This window comes from Schistocerca serialis, chromosome 4, assembly GCF_023864345.2.
Source record: "Schistocerca serialis cubense isolate TAMUIC-IGC-003099 chromosome 4, iqSchSeri2.2, whole genome shotgun sequence".
Lineage (NCBI taxonomy): Eukaryota > Metazoa > Arthropoda > Insecta > Orthoptera > Acrididae > Schistocerca > Schistocerca serialis.
Genome location: NC_064641.1, coordinates 35,225,135 through 35,249,616, shown reverse-complemented (window position 1 = coordinate 35,249,616; position 24,482 = coordinate 35,225,135). Strand labels below are relative to the sequence as shown.

At 44.9% G+C, this 24,482-nt stretch overlaps 1 protein-coding gene across 1 annotated transcript in view; it reads right to left on the bottom strand.

The window, feature by feature from the left end:
- Positions 1 to 24,482, bottom strand: part of LOC126474207 (facilitated trehalose transporter Tret1-like) — a 200,551-nt gene that overhangs the window by 135,539 nt on the left and 40,530 nt on the right. The window contains exons 3-4 of the mRNA XM_050101671.1: positions 16,330 to 16,599; positions 4,604 to 4,912 (exon numbers count right to left, since the gene is read on the bottom strand). Coding sequence (XP_049957628.1) covers positions 4,604 to 4,912; positions 16,330 to 16,599 — 579 coding nt within the window. The remainder of the gene's footprint in view (positions 1 to 4,603; positions 4,913 to 16,329; positions 16,600 to 24,482) is intronic.

Below are 24,482 nucleotides of genomic sequence, written 5' to 3'. Positions count from 1 at the left end.
AGGTCAATGACTGCAGGCAGGAGCTGGCCGTGGCTAATGAGCAACGGTGAGATCGCTGAGGCGGCAGAATGCTGTGACAGCATAACAGGGCTGGCGGCTGATGCAGGATGGGAGTCAGCTCTGCAGCAGGTGTCCTGTGTTGAGTGGTACTTAAGTAAATAAATTAGTGAAATCGAAGTGAAGTACAAATTAGAATATAATGAAAAACTTGGTTTAGTTTAGAGAGTTACATACTGGCAAACAGTGGGCAGAACAGCAGAGCAGAAGAGACAATGACCGTGAAGTCAGCAAGTTCCACATAAGCGGGCGCTGTCGATTAAGCCGTCAGGGTATCGCCCGACCGGCTCACGTGTTTCTCAGTTGTCACATGTGAGCAAAGGCCCTCGCCTACATTCCAAGAGCCAATGACCGACGTTGAGAAGATTCTTCGAGAAGCTTTTCAACGTGACAGAAGAGGCAATGACCGGCTCACGTGTTTCTCAGTCGTCACATGTGATCAGAGGCCCTCGCCTACATTCCAAGAGCCAATGACCGATGTTAAGAAGATTCTTCGAGCAGCTTCTTAACGTGACAGAAGAGGCAATGACCGTGAAGTCATTCACCTCCAGTAAACTGAAGTGAATAAATACACGAGACGCAGTGGGCCCGACAGACGAGAGACGAAGAAGACGAAGAAAAGAGAAGAGAGTATCAGTAGTTTTCAGTCAGTTTCGGTGCTGAAGACTGTCATGCAAGAAGAGACTGCATCATGCACAGATGCACCAAGTCCGCCGCTGTAATGGAACAGCAAGCAGCAGCCACGGCGCCAGAAGACGGAAGTTAAAAGGTATTTGAAGTCTGATTTTTACGTACCTGGGTGACTCGTGAGGACGGGAAGGAGACGGCCTCATATCAGCAGTCACCTGTGAGCTGGGATGAAGATCTGACAGCTGAAGACTGGCAAGCGGGAGTCCATTGTTCGAGTCCAGGACACTGGTCTTACCACGCCGCGCCGCTCCGCTGGCTGACGCACAACACACGTGGCCGCTTAGAGAAGAGAAACACTGGGACGCCACATCCAAGGTATCACCATCCGATGCACGACTTTGCTCTCAATAATTAAACGGGCCACCTCGCACTGCGTGTCTCCAGTCAGCTGGGCGAGACAGCGACACGAGATACACACTGCCACGCGTAATCAGACGCCGCCGCTGCCGCAGCAGAAGGCTACGCAAACGACACAGCTGCCGCTCTCCGAACCAGAACATCCAGTAAGATACAGTTGTACAAAACATTCAATAAAAGTTATCTTATGTAAAAATGTTGTTTCATTCTACCTCATACCCGAGCCAAGGAAGAAACCACCCTGCCCACATGTTGTTAAGAGAGAAAAATTAATTTATTTAGTATTTTCACCCTGACATAATGCTTTAGAATCAAATGCCCTTTTCAGTAATGCTCATCCTGACAATTGATTAGCATCAAAAGAGCGAACCCAGTTACATTTAGTGACTGAACTGTTACAGCTGAGACTGCTGAGTGGTGAACGCTGCCCGCAGCCCAACGTAGCTGGCTGGAGACTCAGGCGATGGCACCCAGTGAGTGGCCTCACTTCAGCGGTTCCATTTCGAAGCCTGGAACCGTCAGGGCCTGCTGACGGCCCATACACTGGAAGCGTCGTCTAGTTGATCACACTGCTCGGTGAGGCTCTACCTGCTTGGCCACAAATATGATTGATGACTGTACGGCGCTGGTGGAAGTCGGAAGTACTGCTAATGGCTCCGGATGGGTGTGTTGTGACAGCAGCTCGCTTCCCGTCATCTAGCCGGCTGTGGAAATGCATCGTTGCGCTACATCATGTAGCAGTCCACCCCACCACTACTGTAGGCCTCTGACAGCACCAGGTCCGCCGCTCGTGGTCGTGCACTAGTTTCTCGCTTCCCGCGCCCGGGTTCCCGGGTTCGATTCCCGGCGGGGCCAGGGATTTTCTCTGCCTCGTGATGACTGGGTGTTGTGTGATGTCCTTAGGTTAGTTAGGTTTAAGTAGTTCTAAGTTATAGGGGACTGATGACCATAGATGTTAAGTCCCATAGTGCTCAGAGCCATTTGACAGCACCAGGCTATGCCACAATTGCTGAAGAATTAAATACGGGCTGGCCTGCATACCCTTTGGTTGGTTGCGAAACCCAACTGAGGCCGATGTCACAACACATTTGTTAACAAGTAAGGAGTTGAAATCAAAATAAAAAGGAGGTTATAACGAGTCAGATTTGAACTGGCGACTTTGCGATTGCAAGACCCAAACGCTAGGCACTTCGTCACAAGAGATTGTGCTAATTATGTAGAAATGTTTTGTACTTAACATAGTTCATCAACTAGATTATAATTAATCATTAAACTTGGGACCTTTTTTCCAGAATAAAGATGTCTATAAATACATGCTGAAAGAGCCAACAATCAACTGTAGAGCTCATGGTGGTGACAAAAGAAAAGGAACACACTGCTCGCAGACATAAGCGTATGTTGACGATGAGAGTGCCCCAGAAATCAAAGTAAGGTACTGGAGTAAACATACTAGAACAGTGTAAGACTGGGTGGAGCATGAATTTACAGAATATAAGGAAATAATGTTTAAGGCAAACCTTCTCTGACAACATACCGTCAAAATGCTGTACCACAGTAGGCTCCAGAACAAGGTGGAAAGAATAGAAGTTTCCACAACTATTTACAACAATTGAAAGAAACTGTTTTGCGATCAGTAACCGAAGCCCTTGGAGAGGGTGAAAAGGTTGTTGCAGGTAAAAAGGTTGAACTAGAAAAGAGAAGAAGTTAACATCTTAGGAGAAAACAATATAGAAATAACAGAGGACCATATCAAAACCACGCTGTCTGAAGCAAATGTAAACAAAGTACCAGGGCCAGAATTATACGAATGGGGCTTCTGAAGTATGAGGGAAGTGCAGTGATAAAATATCTGTGGAAACTTTATTCGCAAGGAAAGAGGTGGGAGAAGAGTCATCTACTTAATGAATTTTTCTTATGTCTCCTCGATATATAAAAAAGTAACAAGGCAGTATGCACAATTTTTAGAGGAATGCGTTTTATTCCAGCAATAGCGAGGTATTTCTCGAATATTTTGAGTAAGAAAATACAAAAGTGTGTGTCAGATTTAAGTGAGAGGCCAAATTGTTCCAGCCAAGGACGATCATGTCTTGAGATCATTCGCTGTATTAGGCAGTTATTGGAAAAAATACAGAAATAAAAATCGTTGTGGACCATCAGAAAGCGTATGAGAATGTCCCTAGACTGCGGGAAGCAATGAGAGGAGTTGTTCTGAGACAGAAATGTATGGGTTAAAAAATCATTCAAGAACGCGAAAGTAGTGATTAAAATGAGAAACAAGGTTACTCGAAATATTTTCCTCGAGAAACGTATAAAACGAGTTTGTGGAACGTCACCGTTCCCATTTAACATTTATTTGGGATATACATTGAATGGCCGGTACAGGAAACGCTGAGGCACTTTGGTTTAGTTGCGGATGACTAGCTAATATTCTCTCAAGATGAAAACGATGATGAGACTGTTTAAACAGGAATGTAGCAAGTGGTGTTTGGGATTAAATCTGACAAGACAGAGTGTATGTGTATGCAGCAGGATTGGTGCACATTGACACAGATGAAGAAGAAATAAAATCCTGCAGAAACTATAAATACTTGGGAACAATAACTCTGGCATATGTAACAAGGGTGTTAATACGAGAATAGCAGTGGGATAGAGAGCTACTAAAGTTTTGTATGGGATTATATGGAATAATAATATTTGGCAGAAAACAAAGAAAAAAATATTTCACAGTATGGTAGAGAAGATAATTGTATATGGAGCTGAGATGTGACCCCAAAAAAGAAGAGTTAGGGAGAAAATTAGAACAGTAGAAATGGAGTGTATGAGAAGATGTCTGCACTTAACGAGGCAAATGAGGAGATATAGGGGTGAATGGAGATAAATGCTACATAGCAAAATCTTTCAAGACTAGAACACTTCTATAGTACAGGCACATACAGTGAATTCTTAACCACAGGTGGACAAGGAAGATTTTAAAAACGGAAGCCACCTGAAAGAAGAAGGAGAGTGTGACCAGCGCTAAGATGGGAAAAATACACACAGGATGCAATGGAGGACAAAATATGAGACCAGGTGACTGCAGTGAAAGTGGCCAGTGGAGGTCAAAAACACCGAAGAAGGAGAAAACTGTCATAAAGTCTGTGAGTAGGATTGGGTGTCGTTCAAAGGCTGCTCTGTTGCAAGACTTCCCTGCTGCATGCAGCACTGCCAAATTTCCCTCTCTCCATCCACTTCCATCTTCTTCCCCCCCCCCTTCCTTCCTCCCTAGATCTGCCATGCTTTTGAAGATTGGTGGAGGGTGATGGAGGAGCAGTTGATGACCTTGGGGATGGGGGGGGGGGGAAGGAGAAATCTGGTAACAGTGCACTTTATGCTCATAATGACACCCACCTCCTTTCTTCTGTGCACCACTGTTTACTTCAGTGGAACAGGTACAAATTAAACATGTATCATAAGAATTGGCTGTGTGGCAGTGAAACACTTCTGCGCAGCGAGTTCTCACCAAGGCGACAGACATGCCAGTGGAGGAGAAGATGAGCAGGGGTCTGCGGCCCAGGCGGTCCACCAGGAAGGGCGTGACGCACGACTCAATCAGCATGGTGCCGTTGACGATGATCGGCGCCACCCGGCTGTCCACGTCGCCGCCAGCGGCGTTGAAGATGCTCTGGCTGTAGAAGAGCACCGCGTTGATGCCCGCCAGCTGCTCAGCGCACACCACGCCCAGAGAAATGACCAGGGCGCGGCGGCACCTGCGGGACCGGAACAGGTCCAGCACCGACGCCTCGTTCATCTTGGACTCCTCCACTGCTCCCTGTATGGAGAAACCATCATGTCGTCCCAGTCAGCAGGTCTCGAGACTCAAGACCAAATCGGTATGCTGCCACACATGGTGTCCATCAAAGAACCTCTTTTTAATAAAACGAAGACAAAGATCGATAGAAGAACACAAGAAACGGTATGTTTGCTTTTTTATTCCAGTCACTGATCACAATATGAATTCTTTAGATGATGACCGGTTTCAGTCTGTAATGACCATTCTCAGATCTCTTTTACACCATGTCCTAAAGTGATACGGCCATAATGGCATCGTCAAAACATGTGGACGATGTGGCCTATTCTACACCATATCTTAAATTTACGTGACGATGCTATACAGATTATATTTATATGACGATGCCATTATGACCGTATCACTTTAGGACATGGTGTAAAAGAGATCTGAGGATGGTCATTACAGACTGAAACCGGTCATCGTCTATAGAATTCATACTGTGATCAGTTACTGGAATAAAAAAGCATTTCACAGTATTGGATCACTGTTTGTAGACGCGATTATGTCGCAGTTGGTGAACGGTATGTTTATTGTGAAATCTGTAAGAATTTTATGCGGAAGTTTCGAAACAATAGTTACAAAAGCTGCTCCCAGATGGTGCTGTACGCTATAAGGCTCGTATCAGGATGCGTAAATAAGCTCGTTCTCTGCGAGCAGATTAACGATTCAATTGCGTCCAGCGTGGCAGAATAGTTCCGGCAGTCAATCTATGTTCTCCTATTATTGTTCCTTCTCACCTCACTTAAAACTTTCTCGCTATTGGGCCATGGCAGATATATAAAACTTTTCCTAACGTTGGGTCTCCGACTGCGGGTGATTCTACCGAGCTAGAATGGCGAACTGCATCCAGAACTCGAGGGGACGCCTAATACATCGGTAGCTTAGAGGGCACCACTGTGTATCACCTGACATCCGGTAAGGCCAGCATTCGCGTTTGAAAGTAACAGTTACAAGAAAGCTTTATACACCGACCACGGCCTAAATAGCCTGGAAGTTTTATGTGGAATCAACACAGCCGTGAAAGCTTATACTATATTTTCGTAAAATGAAGAACAAACCGCCTTCAGTCACAAGTTGTGTTTATTTATTGCACTATGCATTTCGAGCCCTGGAGGCTCATCTTCAGGTGCTTTTTAGTTGCACATTAATGAATTCCTCTGCCCCCAAACTGAGAGCACAGCCAGAGATCCATAAACAGAACTCTCCAATTAGACCAATTGTTAACTCCAAGAACACACCTGCATACAAACTTTCAGAGTTGTTAAATAATATCCTCAGAGAATTTTACACTTTTGAAACCACATACACAATAAAAAAACGCACATGAGTTATCAATGCTCATCAAAGATGTAAAAATCCCTGGAGAAGCTAGATTTGCCTCATTTGATATTATCAACCTGTTCACAAATATACCTGTTAAAGAGACAATTGAAATTATTAGAAAAACCTCACCACACACAAAAAAGTAACCATGCCAGAGGTTACAGAGTTGGTAGATCTACTTGAACTAGTACTGTCCCACAACTACTTTTCATTTAATAATAAAATCTATCAACAGAAAGAAGGCTTAGCTATGGGTAACTGCATGTCAAGTTTCCTAGCTGACATTTTCATCAACCACTTAGAGAATAAGTTCTTCAAAGGAGAAAATAAACTTGTTCAAAAAATTGTGTATTACAAGAGATATGTAGATGACACACTGCTCTTATTTGATGGCACTAAAGATGAACTTGAAGAACTCCTCACATCATTCAACTCACTCCACAATAAAATACTGTTCTCAATAGAACATGAAACAAATCAGTCCATAAATTTCTTAGACCTCACAATTGTGAATGAACAACAAGAACATAACTTGTACATTTACCGAAAACCAACCTACACTGACATCACAATACATGAATCTTCATACCACCCGAACACACATAAGTATGCTGCATTTTGATCAATGTTGAACAGGGCACATACATTACCTTTAAAACCCAAAGCACTAACACAAGAAATAGATACTATCAAAACAATTGCAGTAAATAATGGTTATTCTGTAAAATCAATTGATAAACTATCTAGACAAATTCAGACCAACATCACTCACGAGAACACTGAAAAGAAAACTACCGACACAAAACAAATCTTCACATGCATTCCATACTTAGGCACAGTATCACAAAAAATAGCTAACTTATTCAAAAAACCAATATTAAAATATCTTTCTCCCCAAACAGCAAACTTGGATACCACTTACCTCACACAGTGAACACAAACGAGCCAGTAACACAACACAGTGGAATATATAAATTACAATGTAACAGTTGCCCTGCATTTTACATAGGAAAAACTGGAAGAACCATCCACACACGGTATAAAAGAACACACTGACACCTTTCGACTAAAACATTTTGAAAAATCTACAGTACTTAACCACATGTACACTCCTGGAAATTGAAATAAGAACACCGTGAATTCATTGTCCCAGGAAGGGGAAACTTTATTGACACATTCCTGGGGTCAGATACATCACATGATCACACTGACAGAACCACAGGCACATAGCCACAGGCAACAGAGCATGCACAATGTCGGCACTAGTACAGTGTATATCCACCTTTCGCAGCAATGCAGGCTGCTATTCTCCCATGGAGACGATCGTAGAGATGCTGGATGTAGTCCTGTGGAACGGCTTGCCATGCCATTTCCACCTGGCGCCTCAGTTGGACCAGCGTTCGTGCTGGACGTGCAGACCGCGTGAGACGACGCTTCATCCAGTCCCAAACATGCTCAATGGGGGACAGATCCGGAGATCTTGCTGGCCAGGGTAGTTGACTTACACCTTCTAGAGCACGTTGGGTGGCACGGGATACATGCGGACGTGCATTGTCCTGTTGGAACAGCAATTTCCCTTGCCGCTCTAGGAATGGTAGAACGATGGGTTCGATGACGGTTTGGATGTACCGTGCACTATTCAGTGTCCCCTCGACGATCACCAGTGGTGTACGGCCAGTGTAGGAGATCGCTCCCCACACCATGATGCCGGGTGTTGGCCCTGTGTGCCTCGGTCGTATGCAGTCCTGATTGTGGCGCTCACCTGCACGGCGCCAAACACGCATACGACCATCATTGGCACCAAGGCAGAAGCGACTCTCATCGCTGAAGACGACACGTCTCCATTCGTCCCTCCATTCACGCCTGTCGCGACACCACCGGAGGCGGGCTGCACGATGTTGGGGCGTGAGCGGAAGACGGCCTAACGGTGTGCGGGACCGTAGCCCAGCTGCATGGAGACGGTTGCGAATGGTCCTCGCCGATACCCCAGGAGCAACAGTGTCCCTAATTTGCTGGGAAGTGGCGGTGCGGTCCCCTACGGCACTGCGTAGGATCCTACGGTCTTGGCGTGCATCCGTGCGTCGCTGCGGTCCGGTCCCAGGTCGACGGGCACGTGCACCTTCCGCCGACCACTGGCGACAACATCGATGTACTGTGGAGACCTCACGCCCCACGTGTTGAGCAATTCGGCGGTACGTCCACCCGGCCTCCCGCATGCCCACTATACGCCCTCGCTCAAAGTCCGTCAACTGCACATACGGTTCACGTCCACGCTGTCGCGGCATGCTACCAGTGTTAAAGACTGCGACGGAGCTCCGTATGCCACGGCAAACTGGCTGACACGGACGGCGGCGGTGCACAAATGCTGCGCAGCTAGCGCCATTCGACGGCCAACACCGCGGTTCCTGGTGTGTCCGCTGTGCCGTGGGTGTGATCATTGCTTGTACAGCCCTCTCGCAGTGTCCGGAGCAAGTATGGTGGGTCTGACACACCGGTGTCAATGTGTTCTTTTTTCATTTCCAGGAGTGTATATTAATAAACACAGACTTGACGACATCCACAACAACCTAACTATACTCCACACAGAACCCAACAGTAAAAAACTTAATCTACTAGAACAGTTAGAAAGAATGCTACACAAAGAAAAATATTCCGAAAACTTGTTGAATGAACAAACAGAGTTTAACAGCAACAATTTTTTTTACACCTTTAAAAGTTTATTTTTTCGTGAGAAATCAAATCTATAATAGTGCAAACAGCTGACAACCTACAACATGGTGCCAAATAATTATTTTAATAATACCTGTGTACTAGTAATACTATATCATACTATCTTCTGGGAAACAAGAAAATCGATTATGTTTAGAAGCAGAACATCTGTATGAATGACAATCTTTGACATGTTTACGTTCTGCTACTACAATGTGCGAAAAAGTGTGTGACTGCGTATGTACTACAAAATTAAAGATGTGCATTGTGTATACCAACTGCACAGCAGAAGCAGACATCACACAATGTTAAACCATAAGTTAGTTTCATATTATTAACGCTGTTAAACTTATATGTACTATATACCATGTTGTAACACAAAAATGTAATATCAATAGGCAAGCAACTAAAAAAAAACTCATGTAAATCACTAAAAAGCACCTGAAGATGAGCCTCCAGGGCTCGAAATGCGTAGTGCAGTAAATAAACACAACCTGTGACTGAAGAAGGTTTGTTCTTCATTTTAGGAAAGTAAAACAATCGCGGATGGAACACTGGAAAACAATGGACAAAATTAAGTTATATTGTATTTTCCTTCTCTTGCTTTTCTTACTGTTTCAGTCACCCATCACAAATAGATTTTCGTCTTCCTTAAGTATCTGAATAATTTCTTTTATCTCATCACGCATTCTTTCAACCTATTTATCACGTATACTACTATGGCGGGTGTTGGCTTTGTGTTTATTTTGACTACGATAAGAGTTCCGAATGCTGTTCATATTAGCTTACCAACCTTCCTATTTTTTTGCATTATTAGGCTTACTCCTGCAACATCTGCATTCGATTTTGTGTTTATAATCATGTATTCACCCAACCAGAAGTCCTGTTCCTCCCATCACATCTCTTCATTAATTCACACTATACCTAACTTTAACCTATTCGTTCCTTTTTTAAATTCTCCAACCTATCTCCCCGATTAAGGAATCTAACATCCCACCCTCCGACCCGCAGACCGCCAGTTTTTGTGTTTGCTGATGATGACAGTAGTCACTATCCTGAGATTCGAATGGGAGACTATTTTATCTCCGGAATATTTTACCCAAGAGGATGCCATCATCATAAGGCCATATAATAGAGCTGAATGACCTCGGGAAAATAAAAGTATCAGCTGTAGTTTCACCTTGCTTTTAATCATTCACAGTAGCAACACAACGAGGCAGTTTTGGCTGGTGTTACAAGACCAGTTCAGTCACTCACTCAGACAGTTGACCCCCGCAACTACTGGAAAGGTTGCATCTCTACTTCAGGAGCTGCGAGCGAAGTACACCAAATGTGCGGCAACATTAGAGATATGAGGAGAAGTGCTATTGGTCCAAAACTGCAGCCTTTGCGTTACTGGACATACATTCCCTGCACAAAGTTACACTCTAGAACCAAACCATTACGAACACCTACTTAAGGGCGCGCTGGTCCTCCTTTGGAATGCATTACTGCAACGAAAGTATGTGTCATGGATTTAACGAGTCCTTGTTTGTATTTTGGAGGTATCTGGCACCAGATGCCTCCGCACAGGTCATGCAACACCTGTGGTTTGTGAGAGAGAAGCTACCGCTCAATAGCGCCCTAGATGTGTTCCATCTGGTTCAGATCAGGCGAATTTGGTGGCCGAGACATCAACGTTCGCTATAATATTCTTCCAACCACTATAGTAAGATTGTGCCCTTGTGACACAGACAGTTATCGTGCTGGAAGATGCCATCGCCGTCAGGAACAGGTGCTTTGATTACTGTCACAGGTCTCCTGGAACAACAGATGGATATTCCCAAACGCATAATAAACACAGCACAGCGTTGATTCAGTGCCATGTTGCATATTTCGAACACCCGCTAGCCTTGATAAAGGCGTATCGAAATACGACCATCGAGCTGGTGCAACAATAAAAGTGATTAATCCGACCGGACCGCACGTTCCCAATGATGCATGGTCTAATACCAATTATCGCGTATCCACTGCATTCGTAATTGACTGTGTTGTTGGAGTCAACACGGCAACGTGTCAGGGTCGAAACAACTTGCATTGGGCGGTGCGCTCCGGAACACTTATGCCTGCACCAGCATCATACTCTGGCGTCAGATCTGCCACAGATTGCCACCTATTCCGTTTTACAGAGTGGTAAAGTACCAGACCGTGTTCCGCCATGTGGCGTCAGGTCTGCCACAGATTGCCACCTATTCCGTTTTACAGAGTGGTAAAGTACCAGACCGTGTTCCGCCATGGGACATTGATGTTGAACACCTGATCGCCGACTCGTCGTATCACCATTCTCCTGCCACTTTCCATTGACGATCACGACAGTAGCACGCGAACAACCGACTAGTTTCGCCATTTCCATGATAATTGTTCCCGGAGCCGCACCTACCGCCGGTCTTTTTCTAAAGGACAGCCCTTACAGTCTCCTTTATGCAGGTTAAGTGTTCAGAAAACTGTTCCTGCTTTTCCTTAAAGTGATCGTACTCGTATTATGCTTAATGGATGTGTATGTCGTCTCTGTTTTCCGAATTTTTTAACATGTTTTAACCATCCTATCGTCACTGCCGTAGCAGATCCGGCTATCTAGCGGTCTTTCGTCTGGGCTGCTGGTTTCCCAGACATCAAATCAGCCTGTTATCAGACTGGCACGTCGTTTCATAGAACTGCCGCACAATCTGTTTTATTCGGTCCCTGATCATGGGGATACCTGTCTCCTGTTGCAGTTCCAGGGTAGGGTACTTTTGCGGGAGGTGCATGGCGAGTACGAGGTGCATTCAAGTTCTAAGGCCTCCGATTTTTTTTCTCTGGATTGGAAAGAGATAGAAACATGCGCATTGTTTTAAAATGAGGCCGCGTTCATTGTCAATACGTCCCGGAGATGGCAGCATCGTACGGCAGATGGAATTTTACCGCCAGCGCCGATAATGAGAACTGTTTAAATACTTAAAATGGCGACGTTTTCCTTATTTGAACAGCGTGGTGCAATCATTCGTTTTCTGAATTTGCGTGGTGTGAAACCAATTGAAATTCATCGACAGTTGAAGGAGACATGTGGTGATGGAGTTACGGATGTGTCGAAAGTGCGTTCATGGCTGCGACAGTTTAATGAAGGCAGAACATCGTGTGACAACAAACCGAAACAACCTCGGGCTCGCACAAGCCAGTCTGACGACATGATCGAGAAAGTGGAGAGAATTGTTTTGGGGGATCGCCGAATGACTGTTGAACAGATCGCCTCCAGAGTTGGCATTTCTGTGGGTTCTGTGCACACAGTCCTGCATGACGACCTGAAAATGCGGAAAGTGTCATCCAGGTGGGTGCTACGAATGCTGACGGACAATCACATGGCTGCCCGTGTGGCATATTGCCGAGCAATGTTGACGCGCTACAACAGCACGAATGGGACTTTCTTTTCGTCGGTTGTGACAATGGATGAGACGAGGATGCCATTTTTCAATGCAGAAACAAAGCGCCAGTCAGCTCAATGGAAGCGCACAGATTCACCGCCACCAAAATAATTTCGGATAACCACCAGTGCTGAAAAAATGATGGTGTCCATGTTCTGGGACAGCGAGGGCGTAATCCTTACCCATTGCGTTCCAAAGGGCACTATGGTAACAGGTGCATCCTACGAAAATGTTTTGAAGAACAAATTCCTTCCTGCACTGCAACAAAAACGTGCGGGAAGGGCTGCGCGTGTGCTGTTTCACCAAGACAACGAACCTGCACATCGAGCTAACGTTACGCAACAGTTTTTTCGTGATAACAACTTTGAAGTGATTCCTCATGCTCCCTACTCACCTGACCTGGCTCCTAGTGACTTTTGGCTTTTTCCAACAATGAAAGACACTCTCCGTGGCCGCACATTCACCAGCCGTGCTGCTATTGCCTCAGCGATTTTCCAGTGGTCAAAACAGACTCCTAAAGAAGCCTTCGCCGCTGGCATGGAATCATGGCGTCAGCGTTGTGAAAAATGTGTACGTCTGCAGGGCGATTACGTCGAGAAGTAACGCCAGTTTCATCGATTTCGGGTGAGTAGTTAATTAGAAAAAAATCGGAGGCCTTAGAACTTGAATGCACCTCGTACATGCACGCCTTGAGGGCGACAAATTTTGGAATAGGCTGCGTTTGCCCAGACTGCGGCCGCGTATTCTGGCGCTGGTCGGATCAGTGCTAGATACAGTGCAGCACCGCAATGTGGGGAAGTGTCGACTATGGGTTTAGCAAGGAGTAAAGAGCCTTCGGGCGGGCACATGCTTTACCCCAGACCTCGCGGATGTGCGGTTTCCATACGAAGTGCTTATCTAGAGCTACTCCGAGATACTTTGCCGTGCGAGACTATAGGATGGGGTCTCCCATGTTTCGCAACGGTTGAAGGACCGCTGGGACTCTGCGTCTCGTAATCATGACGCCCTGGCTTTTCGTGGCTTTAAACTTCAGGCGCCACTTGGTTGCCCATGCCCCTACAACGTTGTACGCCGCCTGAAAACGGCGATGCACGATGTCAGTCCTCACGGAGGGACCGTAGAGCGAGGTGCTGTCCGCATAAAGTGCCAACAATACCCTCTCTGTCTTTGGGACATGGGCGGTATACAGGGAGCGCAGAATAGGTCCGAGGATAGACCCCTGCGGCACTCCCGCTTGTACTGCTCTGGCTGTCGAGATACCATCTTCAGCAGTGACTTGAAGGGATGGTCACAGAGGTAAGAGGCAATGAATCCGACATGCGGGGTCGGAAGCCCCCAATATAAAAGGCTTGTAGAGAACGCCCTCTGCCACATTCGTTCAGAGGCCTTGGATACGTAATAATCCTTTGTCGTAGTCGTTTATCTTGCTGAGGGTACTGGATTTCCCCATTTGTAGTCCATGTTGTACATAGAACGATTCCCATTCTCTGATCCGATCACATGCTTTCCTCAACGCGTCCTGAATCCGCAACGCCAGCAAGCGACATTCAGTTTCGCAGTGTATAGAGGTCAGTGTTTGATGCGACCCCCAGCCGTGAGTTGAGGGGGTGTGAGCTGTATAAATGCCGCGCGAAGTGGCCGCGTGGTTTGAGGCGCAAAGTCACCGGAGGTTTGAGTCCTCCCTTGGCATAGATGTGTGTGTTGTCCTTAGCGTAAGTTAGTTTAAGTAGTGTGTAAGTCTAGGGACCGATGACCTCAGCAGTTTGGTCCCTTAGAAATTCATACACATTTAAACGTTTGAGGTGTATAAATATTATCGGCGCTATTCGAGTTCTTCTCCATATCGCTGAAGTGGTAGGATATTAGAGCGTCTTCATTTCATTCTTTATTTCCGTTTGGGAAATGTTATTTGAAATATAGGGCATTCGAAAAGTCCCGCTACAACCTTCCAGGATTTTTAGAGGGGAGTGAGTAGAAAACATTTTGAGTAGGAAACGATTTGACGTAACCACCAACACCGTGACAGTACTATTGCATACCAACCTAGCAAACATGTTTTCAAACGGCTGTACAGCGGAAACGGTAGATTTCCGGACATGGGTTCCTGTACAGTATTACGTGGTCAGTCCCCTCTAGAACACTTAGAGATTTGTAAAGGAAACTCCCGAACATTGCTTTCGGGTTTACCATGCTTCACTTCTGTGGATTTATACGCTACAGGCCATTAAAACTGCTACACCAAGAAGAAATACAGATGATAAATGGGTATTCATTGGACAAATATATTAGAACTGACATGTGATTACATTTACACGCAATTTGGGTGCATAGATCATGAGAAATCAGTACCCAGAACAACCACTTCTGGCCGTAATAACGGCCTTAATGCGCCTGGGCATTGAGTCAAACAGAGCTTGGATGGTGTTTACAGGTACAGCTGCCCATGCAGCTTCAACACGATACCACAGTTGATCAAGAGTAGTGACTGGCGTATTGTGCCGAGCCAGTTGCTCGGCCACCATTGACCAGACGTTTTCAATTGGTGAGAGATCTGGAGAATGTGCTGGCCAGGTAGCAGTCGAACATGTTCTGTATCCAGAAAGGCCCATACAGGACCTGCAACATGCGGTCGTGCATTATCCTGATGAAATGTAGGGTTACGCAGGGATCGAATGAAGGGTAGAGCCACGGGTCGTAACACATCTGAAATGTAACGTCCACTGTTCAAAGTGCCGTCAATATGAACAAGAGGTGACCGAGACGTGTAACCAACGGCACCGCATACCATCACGCCGGGTGATACGCCAGTATGGCGATGACCAATACACGCTTCCAATGTGCGTTCACTGGGATGTCGCCAAACACGGATGCGACCATCATGATGCTGTAAACAGAACCTGGATTCATCCGAAAAAATGAGGTTTTGCCATTCGTGCACCCAGGTTCGTCGTTGAGTACACCATCGCAGGCGCTCCTGTGTGTGATGCAGCGTCAAGGGTAACCGCAGCCATGGTCTCCGAGTTGATAGTCCATGCTTCTGCAAACGTCGTCGAACTGTTCGTGCAGATGGTTGTTGTCTTGCAAACGTCCCCATCTGTTGACTCAGGGATCGAGACGTGGCTGCGCGATCCGTTACAGCTATGCGGATAAGATGCCTGTCATCTCGACTGCTAGTGATACGAGGCCGTTTGGATCCAGCACGGCGTTCCGTATTACCCTCTTGAACCCACCGATTCCATATTCTGCTAACAGTCATTGGATCTCGATCAACGCGAGCAGCAATGTCGCGATACGATAAACCACAATCGCGATAGGCTACAATCCGACGTTTATCAAAGCCGGAAACGTGATGGTACGCATTTCTCCTCCTTACACGAGGCATCACAACAACGTTTCACCAGGCAACGCCAGTCAACTGCTGTTTGTGTATGAGAAATCGGTTGGAAACTTTCCTCATGTCAGCACGTTGTAGGTGTCGCCACCGGAGCCAACCTCGTGTGAATGTTCTGAAAAGCTTATCATTTGCTTATCACAGCATCTTCTTCCTGTCGGTTAAATTTCGCGTCTGCAGCACGTCATCTTCGTGGTGTAGCAATTTTAATGGCCAGTAGTGTATATTTAATGAAACTAATTTCTTAATTCTAAATCACTACCTGAGGCAAAGCAATTTCGTAGCTTGACGAAAGTCTTCTTCTCTTGTAAAAGTATACTTTTTATGTCTTATGTGTGATTTTGATTTGTATGCATGACCAACAGAAAATAAGCAGAGATATGGAGGAATCTGGAAAAGGGGGGAGAGAATGAATTTGAAGACTGATAAGCAAATCTACGCACGTTTAGGACGACAATTGTAACCACAGTGTCTTGCAAGGTTCTAGAAAGAATACGTTTTAGTTGCAGTTAGTACTGATTGTGTAAAGCGTGTACCTTCATCCTCTGTAGCTCAGAAGAGATGTCACTGTTGTCGTCTCGCAGCCGCCGGAGAGACCTTTCGGCGTCCTCGTCTCTGCCCCTAGCGAGCAGGTAGTAGGGCGACTCTGGCACCCAGAAGAAGGCCACCATAAAGAGGAGAGGCACGGCCAGCCCTATGGCCGCTAGCGTAGTGTACGATACGAAGGGGCCGATGCAGTAGTCGAGCATGAAGCCCGTCGTTATCGACGGCTGTTGCACCATAAGCAGCGCGCCCCTGATGTTGGCCTGTAGACATAAAGCAGAGAAAACTATTCGTGTATCGCTCTTGTTTGGCGCAAATGGCGTCAGGCCTAAAACTCATGGAGAAAGGAACAGAAAAGCCAGAATGAAACTTTCAGTCTGCAGTGAAATGTGCGCCATTTCGAAACTACCTGTTGTTGTTGTTGTTGTGGTCTTCAGTCCTGAAGACTGGTTTGATGCAGTTCTCCATGCTACTCTATCCTGTGCAACCTGCTTCATCTCCCAGTACTTACTGCAGCCTACATCCTTCTGAATTTGCTTAGTGTATTCATCTCTTGGTCTCCCTCTACGATTTTTACCCTACACGCTGCCCTCCAATATTACATTGGTGATCCCTTGATGCCTCAGAACATGTCCTACCAACCGAGCCCTTCTTCTAGTCAAGTTGCGCCACAAACTCCTCTTCTCCCCAATTCTATTCAATACCTCCTCATTAGTTATGTGATCTACCCACATAATCTTCAGCATCCTTCAGTAGCACCACATTTCGAAAGCTTCTATTCTCTTCTTGTCCAAACTATTTATCGTCCATGTTTCTCTTCCATACATGGCTACACTCCATACAAATACTTTTACAAACGACTTCCTGACACTTAAATCTATACTCGATGTTAACAAATTTCTCTTCTTCACAAACGATTTCCTTGCCATTGCCAGTCTACATTTTATATCCTCTCTACTTCGACCATCATCAGTTATTTTGCTCCCCAAATAGCAAAACTCCTTTACTACTTTAAGTGTCTCATTTCCTAATCTAATTCCCTCAGCATCACCCGATTTAATTCTACTACATTCCATTATCATCATTTTGCTTTTGTTGATGTTCACCTTATACCCTCCTTTCAAGACACTGTCCATTCCGTTCAACTGCTCTTCCAAGTCCTTTGCTGTCTGACAGCAACTACCTGGCGGATTAAATATGTGTGCTGGACGGGCACTCGAACCTGGAACCCAGTCTTTCGTGAGTAAAGCTCTTACCATCTGAGCTACCCCTGCACACATCACAACGCGCACATAAAGCTTCACTTCCGCCAGCACCTGCTTTCCACTTTTATGACAGCAAAGTGCACAGAAAGACATATGTGAAGGTTGGAATGTAGAATGAGGTACTGGCGGAAGCAGAATTATGAGGACGTGTCGTAGATAGTGTCTGGATAACTCACAGCCAGCGAGAGAATTGCTCGCAAATAGCAAAATTCCGCGCTAAAATCATTGTTCAGCGGCCAGGAAGTTTCACAACAAAAAACGCGGCTTATGATGATAGTGTCACTATTGCTACAGGCAGGCAAGTAAATTATTTCTATACAGTAAGAGGGTTGGTAGATGTTTTTATTCTGTGACTATGCTGATTATTACAACAAAAAAATACTCTGGTTTACTGTAACTACATTAATGCCTGCAATCCACAATTCACGATACACTGTGCTGCGGACATAACTTAGCGTCCCAAAATCACTTACCCTCCGTCGATTATTCTCGTTCCATTCAAAACAGAGACTGTCAGCTCTTCTCTATACACATCTGCGTTTTTCTGAGAAAGCAAACCGTTTCTTTACTCGTAACGGAATTTTTTGAAGAATATAGTTCTCCACACCACTCAGGGCCTTCCTTATATTCAAACTGTTGCATCTTTGAGCCCCCGGTTCGCGATGTACGCTCCCCGATTACGGAGGTCAAGCATCACACTTTATTAACACTTATAGTACAATAATAAATGAAAAGCACCAGTTTGCTTTTGTTCTACAATATTATTTTTATTGCTAACCGGTTTTCGGCTTACAAGGCCATGTTCAGACATTGTCTGAGTAAAACATTGTCTGAAGATGGTCATGTAAGCCGAAAACCGGTTAACAATAAAAATGATATTGTACGAGTAGAACAAAAGCAAACAGGTGCTTTTCATTTATTATTATAATGTTGTTCTACCAAAAACCGACGGAAGATTCTGTTAATATGACTTACAGTACAGAGTATGGTCTCCAGTTATAGTTACATTTTCTGCACGTACACCAAGTCCCTTCATCCATACATGTATTTTTCCATGTATCGTCAACGTCGCCACCGCGTACCCGTGTACAAACATTTTATTAGTCTGGAAAATAAACTTGGAGGAAATGGAACTGCAGAATCTGTTATATTGAATGGACCTATATTCTTCCACGGATGCAGGGTTGCCGGCCGCGGTGGCCGGTGCGGTTCTGGCGCTGCAGTCCGGAACCGCGGGACTGCTACGGTCGCAGGTTCGAATCCTGCCTCGGGCATGGGTGTGTGTGATGTCCTTAGGTTAGTTAGGTTTAAGTAGTTCTAAGTTCTAGGGGACTTATGAACTAAGATGTTGAGTCCCATAGTGCTCAGAGCCATTTGAACCATTTGATGCAGGGTTAATTATACCTTGGGGGTTTGTTGAGTCTTTCTGTGATGAATGGTGTTAGGCAGAATGCACCACTGAAAGACGCACATGGGGAAACAGTGAAGTGCCTCAGTAACGTTCGCTGGTGAGTGTAGTATGTCCAAAAACCTGGAGGTCAGTTCACCGATGCGACTCTACACCTCCCCACACCATCACACCTGAGACACTAAAACGATCTTCTTCCACAGTTACTGGATGCATTACGTGTTCACTACCCCCAATTTCCCCCCCCCCCTCGCTCTACGTGAGGGTACTTAAAGCATTGTCGAACAGCATTGTCGAATATGGTCGCTTCGATGGTCCAGGTGTTATGGTATGGGGAGCCATAATGTAGCAAGCACGTACTAAGCTACAAATCTTTGAACACAATACACTCACTGTCAACGTTATTGTTAAACTGCAATCCCTCCCCATGGGCCTCTTTTCAGAGGTGCACTCGGCCCTGGCTTCATTTTTATGGATGACCATATTGAACAGCGTAGATGGAGGACTCTTAGAACGAGAGGATATTCGGGGAATAGAGTGGCCTGCCTGTTACCCCGACTTAAATCCTATCGAGCACATGTGGCAAGCCTTAGGGAGACTTATTGCAACACGTCCACACGCACCAACACCATTCACCAGTTCTCAACTGCACTTGTGGAGGAATAGAGCGTCCTGCTACAAGAAATGGTTGCTAACCTTGCGGCCCACATGGACAGAGAAAGGAAAAAGGAGCAGAGGCGCAGGAAAAGGGGGTGAAAAGGTGGATAGAGAGAGGGGAGGAGGAGGTGGACACAGCTTGGGAAGTGGAGGATATGTACAGAAAGATAAGGGTGGAGGAAATCAACAGTACGAAGAGGTAGGAAGAGATGGACTGGGAGCAGGGTAGGAGGAGATGGACACAGCGAGTAGAAGGATGGTTCAAATGGTTCAAATGGCTCTGAGCACTATGGGACTTAACTTCTGAGGTCATCAGTCTCCTAGAACGTAGAACCACTTAAATCTAACCTATGTACATCACACACATCCATGCCCGAGGCAGGATTTGAACCTGCGACCGTAGCGGTCGCGCGGGTCCAGACTGTAGCGCCTAGAACCGCTCCGCCACACCGGCCGGCCACATGGCAACACGTTGCAGAGAAAGCACTGTCGTTAGTGGTGATCACACACCTCGTTAAGAACCTGTCTTCCCGTTTGTAAAGTTCAGGGAGCCATCATAGAGTCGCGGCTTCACTGTAATTATTGCCATTGGATAAAAGTATGGTTTTTGATCGTCTCATTGTGTATTTCGTCCAGTTACACTCTGTACTTAACTGTAGCAGCTCTTTCTATATATCGTGTGAAAGCTATTTTCGTCTTACCTTTTTCACACCAGTGCGTAAAGTAACAAAGATAGACTGTTTGTTGTGCACTCTGGGTACACGTTAATCAAAAAAAAAAAAAAATTCAATGCTTATAGCCGGCCGCAGTGGCCGAGCGGTTCTAGGCTCTTCAGTCCGGGACCGAGCGACTGCTATGGTCGCAGATTCGAATCCTGCCTCGGGCATGGATGTGTGTGATGTCTTTAGGTTAGTTAGGTTTAAGTAGACGTCTTTCTAACAATGACTTTGGAAAGTGGCGTGGGAGGGTGGACCCGCTGATTGTAGAGACGGGAGCCGGCCATTGAACGTATCATCAACAGAAAGTCTGAGCCGTGGAGTGGGCTCATGTATGGAAGACTACGCTCCCGTAGGTTTTGTAGGCGAAAGTTAACAACAAGCGGTTCTCTCGCAAGCCTTACGCTCGTGGGTTGCAGTGCGCAGAGACCAAAATTCAGATAACAGTTAATCAAATGCACAATATTGTTAGGTTGTTGCAAACATCAGATGTGGAGTAGTACTGGACCATTGTTGGTGCTAATAAGCCTCTCCACAGATTAAGACAGTAGAAGGTGTAACAGTGATGCTTAAAGTAATGAGTCATTTAATTTATATTTTCCAGAGACTCTTTGGCAAATAGTAATTTTTTAATGCAGTCTTTTGTGTCAGTGTAGATTGTGTGTGATAGATTATATTGTTACGTTGTGACACTAACAGAGGTCAGAGAATTATATCAATTTTCTCAATTCCTTTGAGAAATTCATGAGTAAAACTAAATTAACTAACAGTCAGTTTGAGTAATAACAACCTTCAACCTAGTATTATTTTGTTTTAAAAGTAATCATTTAATTTAATTATAATATTGGCACTCAACAAGTTAAACAGTGTAAGAAATTTGCATTTCGTTCTGCTTCCTGAATTATGGTCGTATTTCAGCTTTGTTTCCAGGAGTTTATCTTTCTTGGTGAGTTTCAGCGGTTTGAAAGGTTTATTTTTACGTTGTGCTTAATCCATCTAAAACCAATTTATAAAGGTAAGTGTGCTGCGAACTCTATGTATTGTCGTGTTCAAGGTAGTTACATTGTCACACAGTATGTTTTATTGTATTGCATGTTACAGCATTATGTAACCGAGTTTTACACATAGCTGCATATTACGGACGTCACTGCTGTAGTCAACTAATTTTGCAGTGACGTTTGTCCAGTTGGATTGGCGACTGTCATATTTCGAAATTATCCAGGTTCATTTCAAGCAACTAAATAATCCAGTCACCGCAAATATTTATTACCGTGAAAGATCACTACCAAATTTATACCTTTTATTCACTGATTTATCAAACATATTGTCCTAGTTGAGTCAGCTGTTATTGCCATTCACAGCAATAAGTTGCACATGTTTCCCCATTTCTATTCGGCAGTAACTGCAACCGATGGGCTTGCTTTGGAAATCGTTCGGTAAGCGAACACACGGACAAGTTGTTTATCGAATGGAATGTTGGGACGTCACAGGATGAACGAGATATTTCTTAGCGACCACCTTAAGGGCTAAATTACACTTAGCATTTATCTGATAAATCTCTTTCTGGCATCTGCTACATTTCTATCGTCGTCCATCACAAAACACTGAGAAGCGATGGCGTGTATTTACACATATTTTCTCATGCTACATTACATTTACTTAAGTCGAAGCATACCACTATTTGCTTCGATTGCAGCTCATCATACATCTTCGGTACTTGGTTGAAATTAATAGATACATGACTTCCGTCTATACAAATGTGTCTACATCTACATCTACATCTACATGGTTACTCTGCAATTCACACTTAAGTGCCTGGCAGAGGGTTCATCGAACCATTTTCATACTACTTCTCTACGATTCCACTCTCGAATAGCGCGTGGGAAAGAGGAAAACCTAAATCTTTCCGTTCGAGGTCTGATTTCTCTTATTTTATTGTGATGATCATTTCTCCCTACGTATGTGGGGTGTCAGCAAAATATTTTCGCATTCGGAAGAGAAAGTTGGTGATTGAAATTTCGTAAATAGATCTCGCCACAAAGAAAACCGCCTTTGTTTCAATGACTGCCAACCCAACTCGCATATCATATCAGTGAGACTCTCACTCCTATTGCGCGATAACACGAAACGATCTGCCTTTCCTTGCACTTTTTCAATGTCCTCCGTCACTCCTACTTGGTAAGGATCCCACACCGCGCAGAAATATTCCAGCAGAGGACGGACAAGTGTAGTGTAGGCTGTCTCTTTAGTGGGTTTGTCGCATCTTATAAGTGTTCTGCCAACAAAGCGCAGTCGTTGTGTTGCCTTCCCCACAATATTATCTATGTGGTCTTTCCAATTTATGTTGCTCGTAATTGAAATTCCTAGGTTTAGTCGAATTGACAGCCCTTAGATTTGTGCAATTTATCGTACACCCAAAATTTATCGGATTTCTTTTAGTATCCATGTGAATGACCCCGCAATTTTCTTTGTTTAGTGCCAATTGCCACTTTTCGCACCATACAGAAATTCTCTCTAGATCATTTTGTAATTGGAACTAATTGTCTGATGATTTTACTAGACGGTAAATTATAGCGTCATCTGCATACAATCTAAGGGGGCTGCTCAGATTATCACCTAGATCATTCATGTAAATCAGGGACAGCAGAGGGCCTATGACACTGCCTTGCGAAACGCCAGATATCACTTCTGTTCCACTTGATGATTTACCGTCTGTCACTACGAACTGTGACGTCTCTGAGAGGAAATCACGAATCCAGTCACACAACTGAAACGATACTCCGCATGCACCCAATTTGATTAACAGTCGCTTGTGAGGAACGGTATCAAATGCCTTCTGGAAATCTAGGAATATGGAATCTGAGATCCCTTGTCAACAGCACTCATTACTTCATGGGAATAAAGAGCTAGCTGTGTTGCACAAGAACGATATTTTCTGAATCCGTGTATGTATCAATCCGTTATGTGTCAATAAGTCATTTTCTTCAAGGTGATGAATAATGTTCGAGTACAGTATGTGCTCCAAAATCCTGCCGGTCCCGGTGGCCGTGCGGTTCTAGGCGCTGCAGTCCGGAACCGCGGGACTGCTACGGTCGCAGGTTCGAATCCTGCCACGGGCATGGATGTGTGTGATGTCCTTAGGTTAGTTAGGTTTAAGTAGATCCAAGTTCTAGGGGACTGATGACCTAAGATGTTAAGTCCCATAGTGCTCAGAGCCATTTGAATCATTTTTTTCCAAAATCCTACTGCAAATTGAGGTCAGTGATATGGGTCTGTAATTCAGTGAGTTACTCCTACTTCCTTTCTTGAATACTGGTGTGACCTGTGCTACTTTCCAGTATTCAGGAACAGACCTTTCGTCAAGTGAGCGGTTGTATATGATTGCTAAGAAAGCCGCTGTTGTATCTACATACACTGAAAGGAACCTGATTGGTATACCATCTGGACCTGAAGACTTGCCTTTCTTAAGTGGTTTGAGTTGTTTTGCAACACCTAAGATATCTACTTTTATGTCACTCATGCTAACAGCTGTTCTGGTTTCGAATCCTGGAATATTTACTTCGTCTTCTTTCGTGAAGGAATTACGGAAAACTTTATTTAGTAACTCCGCTTTAGTGGCAGCATCATCGGCAACATTTCCATCACTATCGCACAGTGACGGTATTGGCTACTTTTTGCTACTGGTGTACTTTACATACGACCAGAATCTTTTTGGGTTTTCTACCATATTTTGAGACAATATTTCGTTGTGGGTTGGGTTGGGTTGTTTGGGGAGGGAGACCAAACTGCGAGGTCATCGGTCTCATCGGATTAGGGAAGGACGGGGAAGGAAGTCGGCCGTGCCCTTTGAAAGGAACCATCCCGGTATTTGCCTGGAGCGATTTAGGGAAATCACGGAAAACCTAAATCAGGATGGCCGGACGGGGGATTGAACCGTCGTCCTCCCGAATGCAAGACCAGTGTCTAACAATTTCATTGTGGAAACTATTAAAAGCATCTCGCATCGACCTCCGAACTAAATTTCGAGCTTCCGTGAAACTTAGCCAGTCTTGGAGATTTTGCGTTCTTCTGAATTTGGCATGCTTTTTACGTTGCTTCTG